At 44.9% G+C, this 13,282-nt stretch overlaps 1 protein-coding gene across 1 annotated transcript in view; it reads right to left on the reverse strand.

Annotated features, from left to right (window-relative positions):
- The window catches only part of DAPK1 (death associated protein kinase 1), a 180,496-nt gene that overhangs the window by 76,895 nt on the left and 90,319 nt on the right, over window positions 1–13,282 (reverse strand). Inside the window, 1 exon segment of the mRNA XM_032477475.1 lies at window positions 11,206–11,427. Coding sequence (XP_032333366.1) covers window positions 11,206–11,427 — 222 coding nt within the window.

A 13,282-nucleotide genomic window follows, 5' to 3' on the forward strand; every position in this document is an offset into this window, starting at 1 on the left:
GCAGATTAAAGTGATCTGAAGAGGGAATGAGAGTCCAAGGAGAGAAGGGGACAGGTACAGCGGGCTTCCCATCTCCACGGAAATCCTTCCCTCCGCATCCATCAGACACATGGATGCCAAGGAGCATCAAGACAACGCCGGTGCCTTCAGAGAAGGGCCCAGCACTCGAAGGGTAACAGAGGCAGGATGAACACAGCTCCCTTTGCTGAGCAAGTTGCCCTGGCAACGGAGAACCACCGCCTATCAAAGAGCCAGGACTTGGAGACTTGCCCTCCGTGTCTCACTCTCTTCATTCCAATGGAGTTTTTAATAAAGTAAAAAAAAATAAAAAATAAAAAATAAAAAAAATAAGGAAGACAAAGGGAGTCATGCTTCAAAAAAAGTACTTCCTTTTTACGAATTTGTGATGGGCACACAGCCTTTGAGATCAAGTAGATTCTAACAGTCCAGTGACTTATTGGTATTTTTCAGGCCTGTAAAGATTTCTTGAGAGGGTGCCGGGCAATTTGGACGGTAACTACTCAGTATCAAAAGGACCAGAGGATCAAGAAAAATCCCTCTAAACCCAGAGCAAGATTCTTTTCTATTTACCTCTCCAGATCCACGTGCTACGCTTCTCCCTCCAGTGCTGGCGCAGGAAGGCTGCTCATCGAGACTGAAGGAAAGGGGTTCCTTGTCACTTGACTGCTCGTTTGGTTTGGCCAACAGGCGGCACCAACAGGGAAGGAGAGGTCAACCACACTCCCCCTGCCAGCTTGCCACAGGTGGGCCGAGTGCCCCTACTGAGGGCTCAGCACAGGTCAGGTGTCCTTCCCTCTAGCAAGTTATCCCTTCCAGGTTCCTCAGGCCTCCCCTCTCCTCCCCTTCAGATCTGAGGTGATGGGGGCACCGTGCTGTCACTGCTAGTCCCAGGGGGCGTGCTCGTCACTTGCTTCCTTTAACCCTGGGACACACATTTCCTCATCGCCTCTTCATAAAATGTTCTTCAAATTTCACCACTTGTGTGTGCCATCTGCTTCCTGCTAGAACCAGACTGACTTAAACCCTGATGTTGAAAGTTGTATACCTTACCCTCTAAGAGACTTAGTCAAGAGTACGTTTCCTGAAGCCCAAGCAAGTAGTTCAGCATCTCACCAAGAAAAGTGGCTCCGTCAGGGGTCACCCGCCGCTTCAGACGCACATGACCCTTCCAACCCATCGTCATGTTCTTCTGGCTCCATGTGGACTTCGCACACTTTCTTTTTTAAATGGAGGTACTGGGGAATTGAACCCAGGAGCTCGCACATGCTAGGCATGTGCTCTACCAGTGAGCTATACCCTCTCCCCACCCCTGCACACATTTATTGGACCCAAAACAGTCTGACTAGCCATGGGAGCCAAAGCAGGTCACAGCCTTGCCCTCAGAGAAACACAATGACGGGGGCAAATACGCACATGCAGCTGTAACGCTGGAGCCCTCACCAAGCCGTCCTGGACGCCATCGTTCCCATGGGAACCCTGCTCTCTCCCAGCATCACGGAAATGCTAAGAAATGAGGGGCAAGAACCACATGGCTGCCAGAGGAGCAGCACTGAACAGAGAAACAGAAAGGTCCTCAAAATCCAGGGTAGATTTCAAAAGCTGCTGCGTCACTGCTTTCAAATTGAGGAGGAGCCAATGTGGCTCTCGAGTCACTGGGATTTAAATTTGCTGCCCCAGGAGGTGATGGTCCAAGGTGACTGCAGCCCGCGGTGGGTAAGAGGATGAGGGGGGCAGGCGTGGAACGCCCTCCAGGCTCCAAGGTGGTCTTTTTGATTTCATCCCCCTTCCCCTCAACCCCCAAAGATGACGGCTTAGGAAGGACGGGCAGTAGACCTTGGAGGCTAAGTCCTTCCGGGCTCAGCAGAACTTCAGGGCTCAAACGAGAAAACTCCTTCCCCGAGAAGCTACCATCTGAGAATTAACACCCAAGGACTCGAGGAACATAAGGCAGGGGCTGACTGATGCCCAAGAGTCCAAGTGCAGCTTCCCTCTCTTCTCCAAGGAAAGCCCCTCTCATCCTTTATCCTCTCTCATTTTGCAAAGATCCACACCAAACTGGACGTGCCTCAGAAGGAGAGAACATTCTACCCTCTGTTTCTGAAACGATCAATTTTACTTGAGTTTTCCCATCAAAATATTGCGTGGGGGGGGGGGGATATTCTGTCATTGAGGGAGGACCAGGGCCGTTAGCCCACATCTCACATACACCTAATTTCATCAAGACATCAGCGTTTGTGCCTCCCTGTAGCCACGCCTGGCATCTGCATTAGTTTAGAGACTGGAAAGGAAACTGGCATTTCAGGATGGGACAAGCCAGCACCGACTGCTGCCCTGCGAGAGCCCTGAGGTTCTGCATCTGCATTACAGCGGTTTTGACCACGGTGATAAAAGGTTACACACATGAAAAAAAAAAAAAAGTGGCTAAATGTAAGGAAGTGAGGTAAGTGGGGAGGGTGTAGCTCAAAGTGGTAGAGCACACGCTTCGCATGCACGAGGTTCTGGGTTCAATTCCCAGGACCTCCTCTAAAAGGTAAATAAATAAACCTAAGTACCTCCCTCCCCCACAAAACAAAATAAATAAATAAACCCAACTTTAAAAAAAAAAAAAAGAAAGTGAGGTAATATTCAGTTATTTGGAAATACAAATTGAGAGAAAAAAAGCAATTATCAGGTTGTTTTTAGAAGTATTTGTATGTGGTTTTTAGCAACATTTTGCAATGAGGCAGCAGGGAGGCTCCAAGGGGCTCATGGATGGTCTGGAGAGATTGTTACTAATCTGCCCTAAACACTAGCCTGGTAGGGGGATCCCACCCATGAGCCTGTGTGACCTGGGTGCTATTTCTTCTGGAGCACCAGCTGGGGGCGAGTCTCCCCAGCTTCCTGTCTCCAAAGCTGCACACCAACCACCACCCCAGAATTCTGGGTGCACCGTGCCTAGACGTGGGCGCCGTATGACCAGCGTGGAGAAAAGCCAGGCAGAAGGTTTGGACTGAGCCTGGACCACCAAAATGCCAGCCCTCGGCCTGGGAGGGGCCTGGGCTCTGCGGGTATAGAAGCTGAGTAGTGCAGGGAGGCTGTGATTGTGACCGAGGTGGCCTCCACCATGGACAGAAGAAACCAGAGCAGCAAGGAGAGGAAACAGAGCGAGAGGGGAAACCAGAATGTCTGAAGGGTCAGCTGAAGCTGCAATTCCTCAGAGCTCCCTTCCGTTAGGTCCTCTTGAAGCGCTGGTTAGGACAGTGGTTGACCAAGACAGGAAGAATAATGTCTGTGAGGCAGCTGTGAGTTTCCAAGAGGAAGCGTGAACAGTTCCCAGGGATCTGCAGTACCCCAGAGCATCACAAAGCAGAATCTGTGGTCCCCGGGGAGGGGTTAAGACTAGCGCATCACTGAGCTACGGAAGTCTCGGAGGCTGGCTGGCAGGCCAGTTCACCCCAGTTTACCAAACTCAACAATCACACGTCTTTCCTGGAGACAAAGATTTCAAACACTCACTGTCTGCCATTCACATGTACAGCACAGAGAACATCGAGCCGGATATTTAAAGTTACGACCATATAATAACACATCTATGAGCTCACAGATACTACATGTGGTTTGTTTTTATGATTTTCATTGTCTCAATTTTTCTAACACCGTCTGGAAATCAAATAATCCACTTAAGTGAGTAAAAATGCCCATTTAATAAACACTAAGGAAACACTTTCAACCAATCTGGCAAGAAAGAGTGTGGGGGAGGACATACAGACAGGTTTTATTTCTCAAGAGAATGTCTGAGTGGAAAATAACCTATTCTACACTATTTAATTCTGTTGCGAAAGGTTGAGACTGTTGCCAAATGCATTTCAGATCTCTGTTCTTGCCTAATAGTAGGTATCTGAGCAGCCAGATGTCAGAAGTGTAACCCAGAACAGTTCTTGAAATTACCTTTGTGAATAAAAACAAAAGTTCAAAAAGTCAGAAGAGCTGGCTCGAGCTCAGAGAAGAGAGAATAAATGTAACAGGGGGAAAAAAAAAAGGCATTTAAGAAATCTGAGTGTGCTTGGGGGTGGGGGACTGAAAGGCTTCCCGCATCAGACACACCTCATTTACCAGCATCATTTATGTTCCTACAACTGCATTCAGCTTAGCAAGACTTCTCCACTTTGAAGGTAGCTTGAAACCATCACTTTAATCACTGCATTTGCTTCTTGAAAGGCTCTTGCAATTCTGGATTTGCTGACAGTGCAGCATGAATTCATCCACATACACCTACTGTGCTGATATACGATGAAAAAAAATCATATTTATATTCTTATTAGTTTGCATCCTGGTATGGCTACGAGAGAGTGAGCCAACTTCACAATGATCCCATAGAAAGTGATCTAACATTACACAAGTGCTTGAACATAACTTGGCAGTTGTTTGCAATGAACAAACTGAATTTCAGAAATTATTAACTTAGACAAAGTCAAAACACAGTGCTAAGAAAGGAGGGTTGTTGTTGCATAGGTGTAGAGTTTCCACTTTGCAAGATGACGGAGTTCTGGAGATCTGCTGCACAAGACGAATATACCTAACACTGCTCAACAGTATACTTAAAAATGGTTAAAATGGTCCATTTTATGTTAGGTGTTTTCCACCGCAATAGAAAATTAATAAAATTAACCTTTTTAAATTAAAAAAAAATAGAATGCATTATTCATTCCATGCCCTGTACTGGGCTACAACCACAGTATATTGCACTAATTAAACTGAATTTCCTGTGACAAGAGAGAGGGAGAGAAGGAAGAAAAGGGGGGGAGTGGTTACTCTGATTTAAAGACCTGCCTTAAATTCCAAGCAATGTAATAGAAAAAAGCAAATCTGACTCCATATTAGATCTGTTCTTTTGGCTTTAACCCTGTGCCCTGTTTTCTAGGCTTAGTTTTGCTGGCTCTGCACTTTTTTATAGAAGAATATTGACTATAGCCTGAAATATACAGGATAGCCTATTCTCCAGCCTTCGACCTTTAAGGCTATTAACACTTCTGCACTCGTAAAGATAAGCTGCAGAATGAAAAATAACATTTGTTTTGTTGGAGGTTTTACAGGGGCAACATGACCTGACCCACGTGGACAGCTGCAAGAACAAAGGGTGCCAAGAACAAAGAATTCCTACACCAAGAAGTTTGCAACAACCAACCACATCCCTTCCCCTTTTCAGTATAACAGGAGCCTGAACTCTGACTTGAGTAAGATGGTTCTCCAGGACATCAGTCTGCCATCTTCTCAGTCTGCCGGCTTTCCAACACTTGCTTGCCTCAACACCTTGTTTCCCAATTTATTGGCCTTTTGTGCGGTAAGCAGAGCAAGCTTGGACTCAGTAACAGCAGAACAAACAAAGGAAAATTTAGGGCCGGAGAACCCCAACTGGCTTGATTTCTTTGGAACAATGCACTAAGCCACTAATTATGTGGCAATTCTAGGATTTTCCCTTTGTAAAGATTAATAAGGTAACTTTTCAGACAGATAATCCAAAACTTAGGTGACCCTCCAGAAGCAGAGGTGATGAGGTGATGGCCACTCCAGCCTTAAGGTAGAATCACCCACCCCCTCCAGCCCTCTTCTGCCCAAGCCTCCTGCAAGAAGTAAGATTCCTGCATCCCAGGCTACCATTTCTTTTCAGCTAGCTTACAGAATTTTACATGTGAGTGGTTTCCAGTTCTATCAATGATAGTTTTCTTTTCTTTTTTTTAATTGAAGTACAGTCAGTTACAATGTGTCAATTTCTGGTGTACAGCACAATGTCCCAGTCATGCATATGCATACATATATTAGTTTTCCTATGCTTTTTCATTAAAAGTTACTACAAGATATTGAATGTAGTTCCCTGTGCTATACAGAAGAAACTTGTTTTTATTTAAATCTATTTTTATATGCAGTAGCTAACATTTGCAAATCTCAAACTCCCAAATTTATCCCTTCTCATCCCCTTTCCTTGGTAACCACAGGATTGTTTACTATATCTGCAAGTCTGTTTCTGTTGTGCAGGTGAGTTCATAGTGTCCTTTTTCCCTTTTTTTTTTTAGATTCCACATATGAGTGGTATCATATGGCATTTTTCTTTTTCTTTCTGGCTTACTTCATTTAGAATGATGATTTCTAGGCCCATCCATGTTGCTGCATGGCATTATTTCATTCTTTTTTATGGCTGAGTAGTATTCCATTGTATAAATATACCACAATCTATTCAACTGGTGCTTTGACATTAGTTTGCTCTGGCTGTTATAACAAAGTACCATATAATGGGTGGCTTAAAATAACAGATACTTATTGTCTCACAGTTCTGGAGGCCAGAAGTCTGAAAACAAGGTGTGGGTTTATGGTCTTAGTTCCTTCTGAGGGCTTGGAGGGGAATCTGTTCCAGGTCTATCTCCTAGTAGCTTGTAGGTTTTGTTTGTTTATTTGTTTAGTTTTTATGGAGATACTAGGGATTGAACCCAGGACCTCATGCATGCTAAGCACATGCTCTACCACTGAGCTAGACCCCCATCCACTTTTAGTAGCTCGTGGATGCATTGCTCCAATCCTCTATCTCCACATGGCCTTCTCCTTATGAGGACACCAGTCACATGGGACAAGGAGCCCACACTATTCCCCCTCCATGACTCATTTTAACCAATGGCACCTGCATCCACCCTAATCCTAAATAAGGTGACATTCTGAGGTAGAGAGGCTCAGGACATCAATGTACAACAGCATATTTTGAGGGGACACAATTCAACCTGTAACAGCTTCTCAAAAGGGGAACCCCATACTAGCAACAGCATCACCTGGGAGCTTGTTTAAACCATAAATTCTTGCGCCCCACCCTTGACACACTGACTTAGAAACTCTGGAATGACAGCAAGATAATGTATATTTTAACAAGCCTTCAGGAGATTTGGGTGCACACTGAAGTTTGAGAACCATTGTTAAACTCTACATTAACTGTACATTAAAAAATCATTTTGTAATGCTACATGTGTATCTTGCCTTTTCAACAGAACTGCTAGCTTTGGGGGCTGTCTCTGACTATACTGATCCCATGTTGTGTCTCCCACATTAGTAATCAACTAATGCTTACTGCTTACATAAAACAGGCTAGAATCTAGAGTTCTGTGACCTTCAGGTTGGTTTTATTTTGTCTGATCATGAAAGCCAAAATTAAAAACCTAAATACCAGACTGTTCTTGAAAAAACTGCAAGATCTAGCAACACTGGATCCCAAATCCCACATGGCAACAATCAACTGATGAGTGGTTCCCCCTCAAGAGGTGGGGCAGGAGGGTTTCAGTTAGCCACAGTCCCCACCATTCCCTGATGCCTACCCAACACTGAAGCCTTATGTAGACCCACCTCACTCATTTACATCACCTGTCTGGCCCCTAAAGGCTTTTGGGTTTGACCCATGTCTGATCAGAGGAAACCTGAACTATCCACAGCCTGAAATACTTCGCTGTTTCCGAGCAGCAAGTTGAGGAAGAAAGCTGTAACAGATCAGCTGTGGGAAGGTCGTTTTCCAGTAGAGCTTGTTGGGGGAAAAGTCATTCTTCAAAACTACTTTCAGAGCTTACAGAAATTTTAAAGGGTAGACTATGGACTAGGATTTGACAACTGTGCCTTTAATGCAGATACCAAGTAGTTTCTGTACAAAGGATAGAAAAGATACCACGTCTGTTTCTCACCCAGATCACTGGAGGTGGCTCATGAAATTCTGAGTAGGGAAGTGGTTTGGGGGTCTCTTTCTCAGTGGTAAGGACAGGCCTGGAGTTCAGGGGTGGAAATTCATCCAACCACGTGGAGACAGGCTTCAACAGGGAAACAAGCTTCATCAGGAAGCCTGCAGGAAGCAATACTTGCCATGGAGTTCATCCCAAAGCAGTAAATGAAAAAATATATCCACTCAAAGATGATCATTACTGAACCAGAGGATACAGACAAGGGGCCACTGTTACGCTGCAGGGCTGTTTTCTGACAAATTCTTACATTTTATTCTCTCTTTAACAAACACTGTATCTCAGCAGTCCTAAGAAAGGAGAGAGGAGATGGGATAAATCACTGGTGACTCAATCTTCCTTTAAAGCTGTTAGAACAACAATAATTTTCTCAAAGGCAAGGATGACTCTTTCTCCGGGGCAGATCTAATATTCTGAATAGTCTATTAAAAATTACAGCACCTCTTCATGGCAAAGTACCTGTGGATACAAAACGGGGCAGACTTGTGACATGAAAACAAGGGTGAACGTTCCCTCCTCAGGCTTTAGTCCCCCGGAACTAGTCAGGGTTCTCCAGAGAACCAGAACCAACAGGATGTACATATACAAAGAGAGAAAGATTTATTTTTAAGGAGCTGACTCACACAATCATGGAGGCTGACAAGGTGAGTCGACAGGACCCAGCTGGTGACCCAGGAGAGCCAATGTTTCACCTCCAGTCTGAAGGCAGGAAAAAGCCAATGTCTCTGCTTGAAGGCCAGCAGGTAGAAGGAATTCTCTTTTATTCAGGGTAAAGTCAGCCTTTTTGTTCTATTCAGGCCTTCAACTGATTAGACGAGGCCCACCCACCACTGGGGAGGGCAATCCGCTTTACTCAGTCTACTGATTCAAATGTTAATCTCACCTAGAAACACCCTCAAGACACAATCCAGAATAATGCTTAACCAAATGTCAGGATACCCTGTGGCCCAGTCAATTGACACATAAAAGTAACCATCACTACCCTTCACATGCCTGGTGGGTGAAAAGGCGAGAGACAATCAGCTCACAGGGGATGCTGGAATCTGAGGAACAAATACCCAGGGGAGACAAACATGCATCTGACTCTGTGGCGAAGGGGCCATTTCCTAAGGCCCCTCCTGCCCCTTCCACCTAACAGCCATTCTTCATAAGCTTGCTCAATTTTTTTTCAAGTTTGCCAAGCAATGAACCACGTAAAGCACCTAATAGAATGGTTACAATTAAACATAAATACTGGACGGGGGAGTGCCAAGATGGTGGAGTAGAAGGACTGACTATACTTCAACCAAAAAACCCAAAAACAAATATTGACGATAACAAGTGCCGATGGAGCCACTGGGCGGATTGTAAAATGGTGCAGCCACTTCAGAAAACAGTTTGGCAGTTTCTTCTAAAATTAAACGTGCAGTTACCGCATGACTCAGCAATCCCACTCCATGGTATTTACCCCACAGAAATGAAAACTTATGTTTACACACAAGCCTGCATGGAAATGTTTATAGTAGCTTTCCTCCTGATCACCAAATACTAGAAACAATTCAAATGTCCTTCAGTGGGTGAAGAGATAAACACCACACAGTGGAATACGACTCAGCAGTAAAAAGGAGCAAAGGACTCTCATGCACAAATCTCCAACGCGTTATGCTGAATGAACGAAGCCAGTCTCAAAAGATTGAATACTGTATAATGTTATTTACATGATTTATGAAGAGACAAAACTACAGTGATGGAGCCAATGACTGCCAGAGGGCAGGGGGTGGAAGGTAGGTGTGACTATAAGGAGCTAGTACCAGGGAGTTTTGGGGGTGATGGGACTACTCTGCATCCTGATTTGGGTGGTAGTTACACAAATCTACACGTGTTAATTTTCATAGACTTATACAACCCTCCTCCAACATCACATTCATTGTATAATTTAAAAAAAATGTTTTTAAATCAAGTGGTAAAAAAGTAATTGGATGACACCCATTTTATTCACAGGATAAATGCACCTAAGGGAACATATCTATGGACTAGGGGTCAGTCCACAGAAGCTGAACCCAGAATATACACAAGCATGTGGCAATAACTTACAGGCATCACTTGTCTATTTTGATATATAAAGGGGATTAATGACATTCTTGGGCTATTCTCTGAAAAGCCAAAAAAAAAACAGTTGTGATCTGTATAATTTCTTTCCCAGGAACTTTGCATTCATCATCTCTTATAACAGCCTTAAGGGAGGAAATTTAGTCTCAGAGATGATAAAGGATTTGCCCTGGATTTTGATCGCAGTTCTGTCTGGTTTCCAATAAAGCCACAGCGAGGATTATAATGTGATTCCACTCCTTTCTCTGCTGAAGCCTGAGCAGGCGCCTTAATCCTCTGTGGTCTTAAACTCCTGCTCTTCCCATAAAGCAGTGGTTCTCAATGAGGGGAGGGGAGAAAGGAGATAAAAGATTCTGCCCCCAGGGGACATGTGGCAATGTCCGGAGGCATTTTTGGTGTCACAGCTGGGGAATTTGGTGGGTAGAAGCCAGAGATACTGCTCAACATCCTACAATGCCCTCTGAACAAGGAATTATGCAGCCCAAAATGTCACCAGTGCAGAGGCTGCGAACTTCCTAGAAACATGTATTAAACACATCCATGAGCCAGACACCTAAATTCTCGTATCATTTATCTCCTCAAAGCAAAAAGGTAGGTAGATGAGGTAGGTGTTATTGACCCAAATTTATAGGTAAGAAGATTGTTGCTCGGATGCATAAAGGAACGTACCCAGATTCCAGTGACAAGACAAGAACCTGTGAGCACCCCAGGCCCTGTGACTGCAAAGCCAGGTCCCCACAGTGCGGTGGCCCGGGGCTGGGCTGCGTCCTCTATAAACCTCCCTTCACTTCCATCTCCTCTAGTCTCAAAAATCACCTCTTCGCCATAAGAGATCTGCAAATAAGGGGGAGCTTCTCGGCTGGTGGAAGGGCACATCCGACTCTAGGGCTCCAGGAAAGGGGTGGGGTCTGTGGTCACTAAGAACCACCCGATCTTGCTCTATCCATCCCTCCCTCTGCCCTCAGGGTACTAATGTCTCCTCCATCCAAACAGCCCAGAGACGCTCCCTGCTGTGTGTTCCTGGAGGACTTCCTCTCCTCTCCCGCCAGCCAGCCCACGTTGCTGGACCCATCACAAGGAGCGGGGCCGCCAGGCAGAGCGCCAGGGACAGAGGGATGCGTCCCAGCACAACGTGCTCCAATCAGCTTCCCACAGTAACATCCCCGATGGGCGGGGTGTGACCGAGAACATAAGCAAAACGCTTCAAAAACAAGTCCTATAATCACCTCTGAGTGATTCTGGTTCAATTCTACCCTTTCATGTAATGAGTGCTGACACCAATGGTGAAAAATGCTGCGTGTGTGTGTGTGTGTGTGTGTGTGTGTGTGTGTGTGTGTGGCCCTGCCCCAGCACTCACAGTTCCAGGATCAGGATGACGTCCGTCTTGTTCTCATAAACCTCGTGCAGGGTGATGACGTTGGGGTGCTGGATCTCCTTCAGGATGCTGACCTCCCGCTCGATGTCCTCCCGGCTCACACCCCGCCGGCTGGATTTGGTCCTCCTTTTCTTGATGAATTTGGCTGCATACTGTAGACCAGTGCTTTTCTCACGGCATTTCTTCACAACTGCAAACTGCCCACTGAAGAGAGAAGGCGGAAGAGATTCCGGGTCATTTACATGCATACACACGTTCTTTGTTGTTCACTGAAAAGCCAGGTGTGGACAAGGACGTGGCATGGGGCAGGGCGCGGGGAGGGGGGACAACAACATAATTGTAAACGGGAACGTCTAAATTGTGGGAAATGGACAAATTCAAAAGATGTTTCTTACTATATTTCAGTTGCATTAACCTTGTTCCTTTACGAACAGTGTTGCAAGGAATAAAAATTCTTTCCATGAATTACATTTTATCCAACAGATAATAACGCCTCCATTTCTCTGCTCTCGTCCTTCTCCCCATTTCAGATTCAGGGCCCATGGAAGGAGCTCCCTTCTTGACCTCTCTTCCAACAAGCTCTAGGAAAAGCAGGGATCAGGACCAGGGAACTGGCAGAAAAATATACAGGGCCCTGCCTTCAGTGACATATTTCTGGCACAGTATTTATCAGTTGAAACGCTCACAACAGGAACAACAAAATACAGGCATACCTCACTTTACTGTGCTTCGCTTTACGGCGCTTCACAGATACCACAGTTTTTACAAATTGAAGCTTTGTGGCCACCCTGTATTGAGCAAGTCTGTTGGCTCCATTTTTGCAACAGCATTTGTTCACTTTGTGTCTCGGTGCCACATTTTGGTAATTCTTGTAATACTTCAAATGTTATTATTATTATATTTGTTATGGTGATCTGTGATCGGAGATCCTGGATGTTACTATTGCAAAAACATTATAACTCACTGAAGGTTCAGATGATGGTTAGCATTTTTTAGCAATAAACTTTTTAAAATTAAGGTATGCACATTGTTTTTAAAGACATAATGCTATTATTGTACATCAAATAGATGACACTATAGTGTAAACATTAACTTTTATATGCACTGGGAAACAAAAGAATTCGTGTGACTCTGTTTACTGCCGTGGTCTGGAACTGACCTGCAGTATCTCTGAGGTCTGCCTGTGTATACTTTGTTCATGCTTCAGGGACTGATAAGCCATATGCACTAGACATGTGCTGGTTCCTTCTCCAGCATCACCTCTCTCCTCTTCCCTTTGCAACAACATCTACCTCTAGGGATCTTTGGTTCTGGGAAGCAGACTCCACCCCCAATTACAGACACAGATCCTGTGACCTAGGCTAAGCCAATCAGTGCACTGTATTCTCCCAGCTCCAGTGACAGGCACATGACCTAAGTTAGACCTAAGTAAGAATATGGAGACAAATTTTTTTCTGAGACACTTTGACACCCCCCCCAAAGCTGCTGCCGGTCATCTTGGGACCACTCTTGATCTAAAGCAGAGGTACAGCTGGCAATAGGAAAGAAGCCAAGTCTGCGGTAACACTATGGAGAGGCTGGATCAACCCTAACCTGAAGTCATCTACTTTTAGATTTTTCAGCAAGATAAGCCAATAAAACTCCCTTTACCGCTAAAACCAGTTTGATGTGGGCTTTTTATTTCTCGCAGAGGAAAGTATTCTAAATTCAAGAGCATGCAACCAGAGCCTCCTACCCATGTGTAAAAGAATACAATAACCGAGCTTAACGCAAAATAGTAAGGTGACTATATAAGCAGGTGAGACCTTGAGAAGGAAGTAGGCTACCCTGAAAGCAAGTGCAACACAATGCAAAGCGTTTCCTGTATCAATGCTGGCACCTCGCTTCCTCCCTCAAGTCCACATTTTGGTAATTCTTGTATTATTTCAGGGCTGATCCACCCATCACAAGATCTGTACGTTTCTTGGCACCTGCTGGGGAACTGCTACGTGGAGAATTATCACAGTTATTTTTAGCTAGCTTTATTCCCCTCACATGAAGACAAAAGCGAAAGAGAAAA

The sequence above is a fragment of the Camelus ferus genome, chromosome 4, assembly GCF_009834535.1.
Source record: "Camelus ferus isolate YT-003-E chromosome 4, BCGSAC_Cfer_1.0, whole genome shotgun sequence".
Lineage (NCBI taxonomy): Eukaryota > Metazoa > Chordata > Mammalia > Artiodactyla > Camelidae > Camelus > Camelus ferus.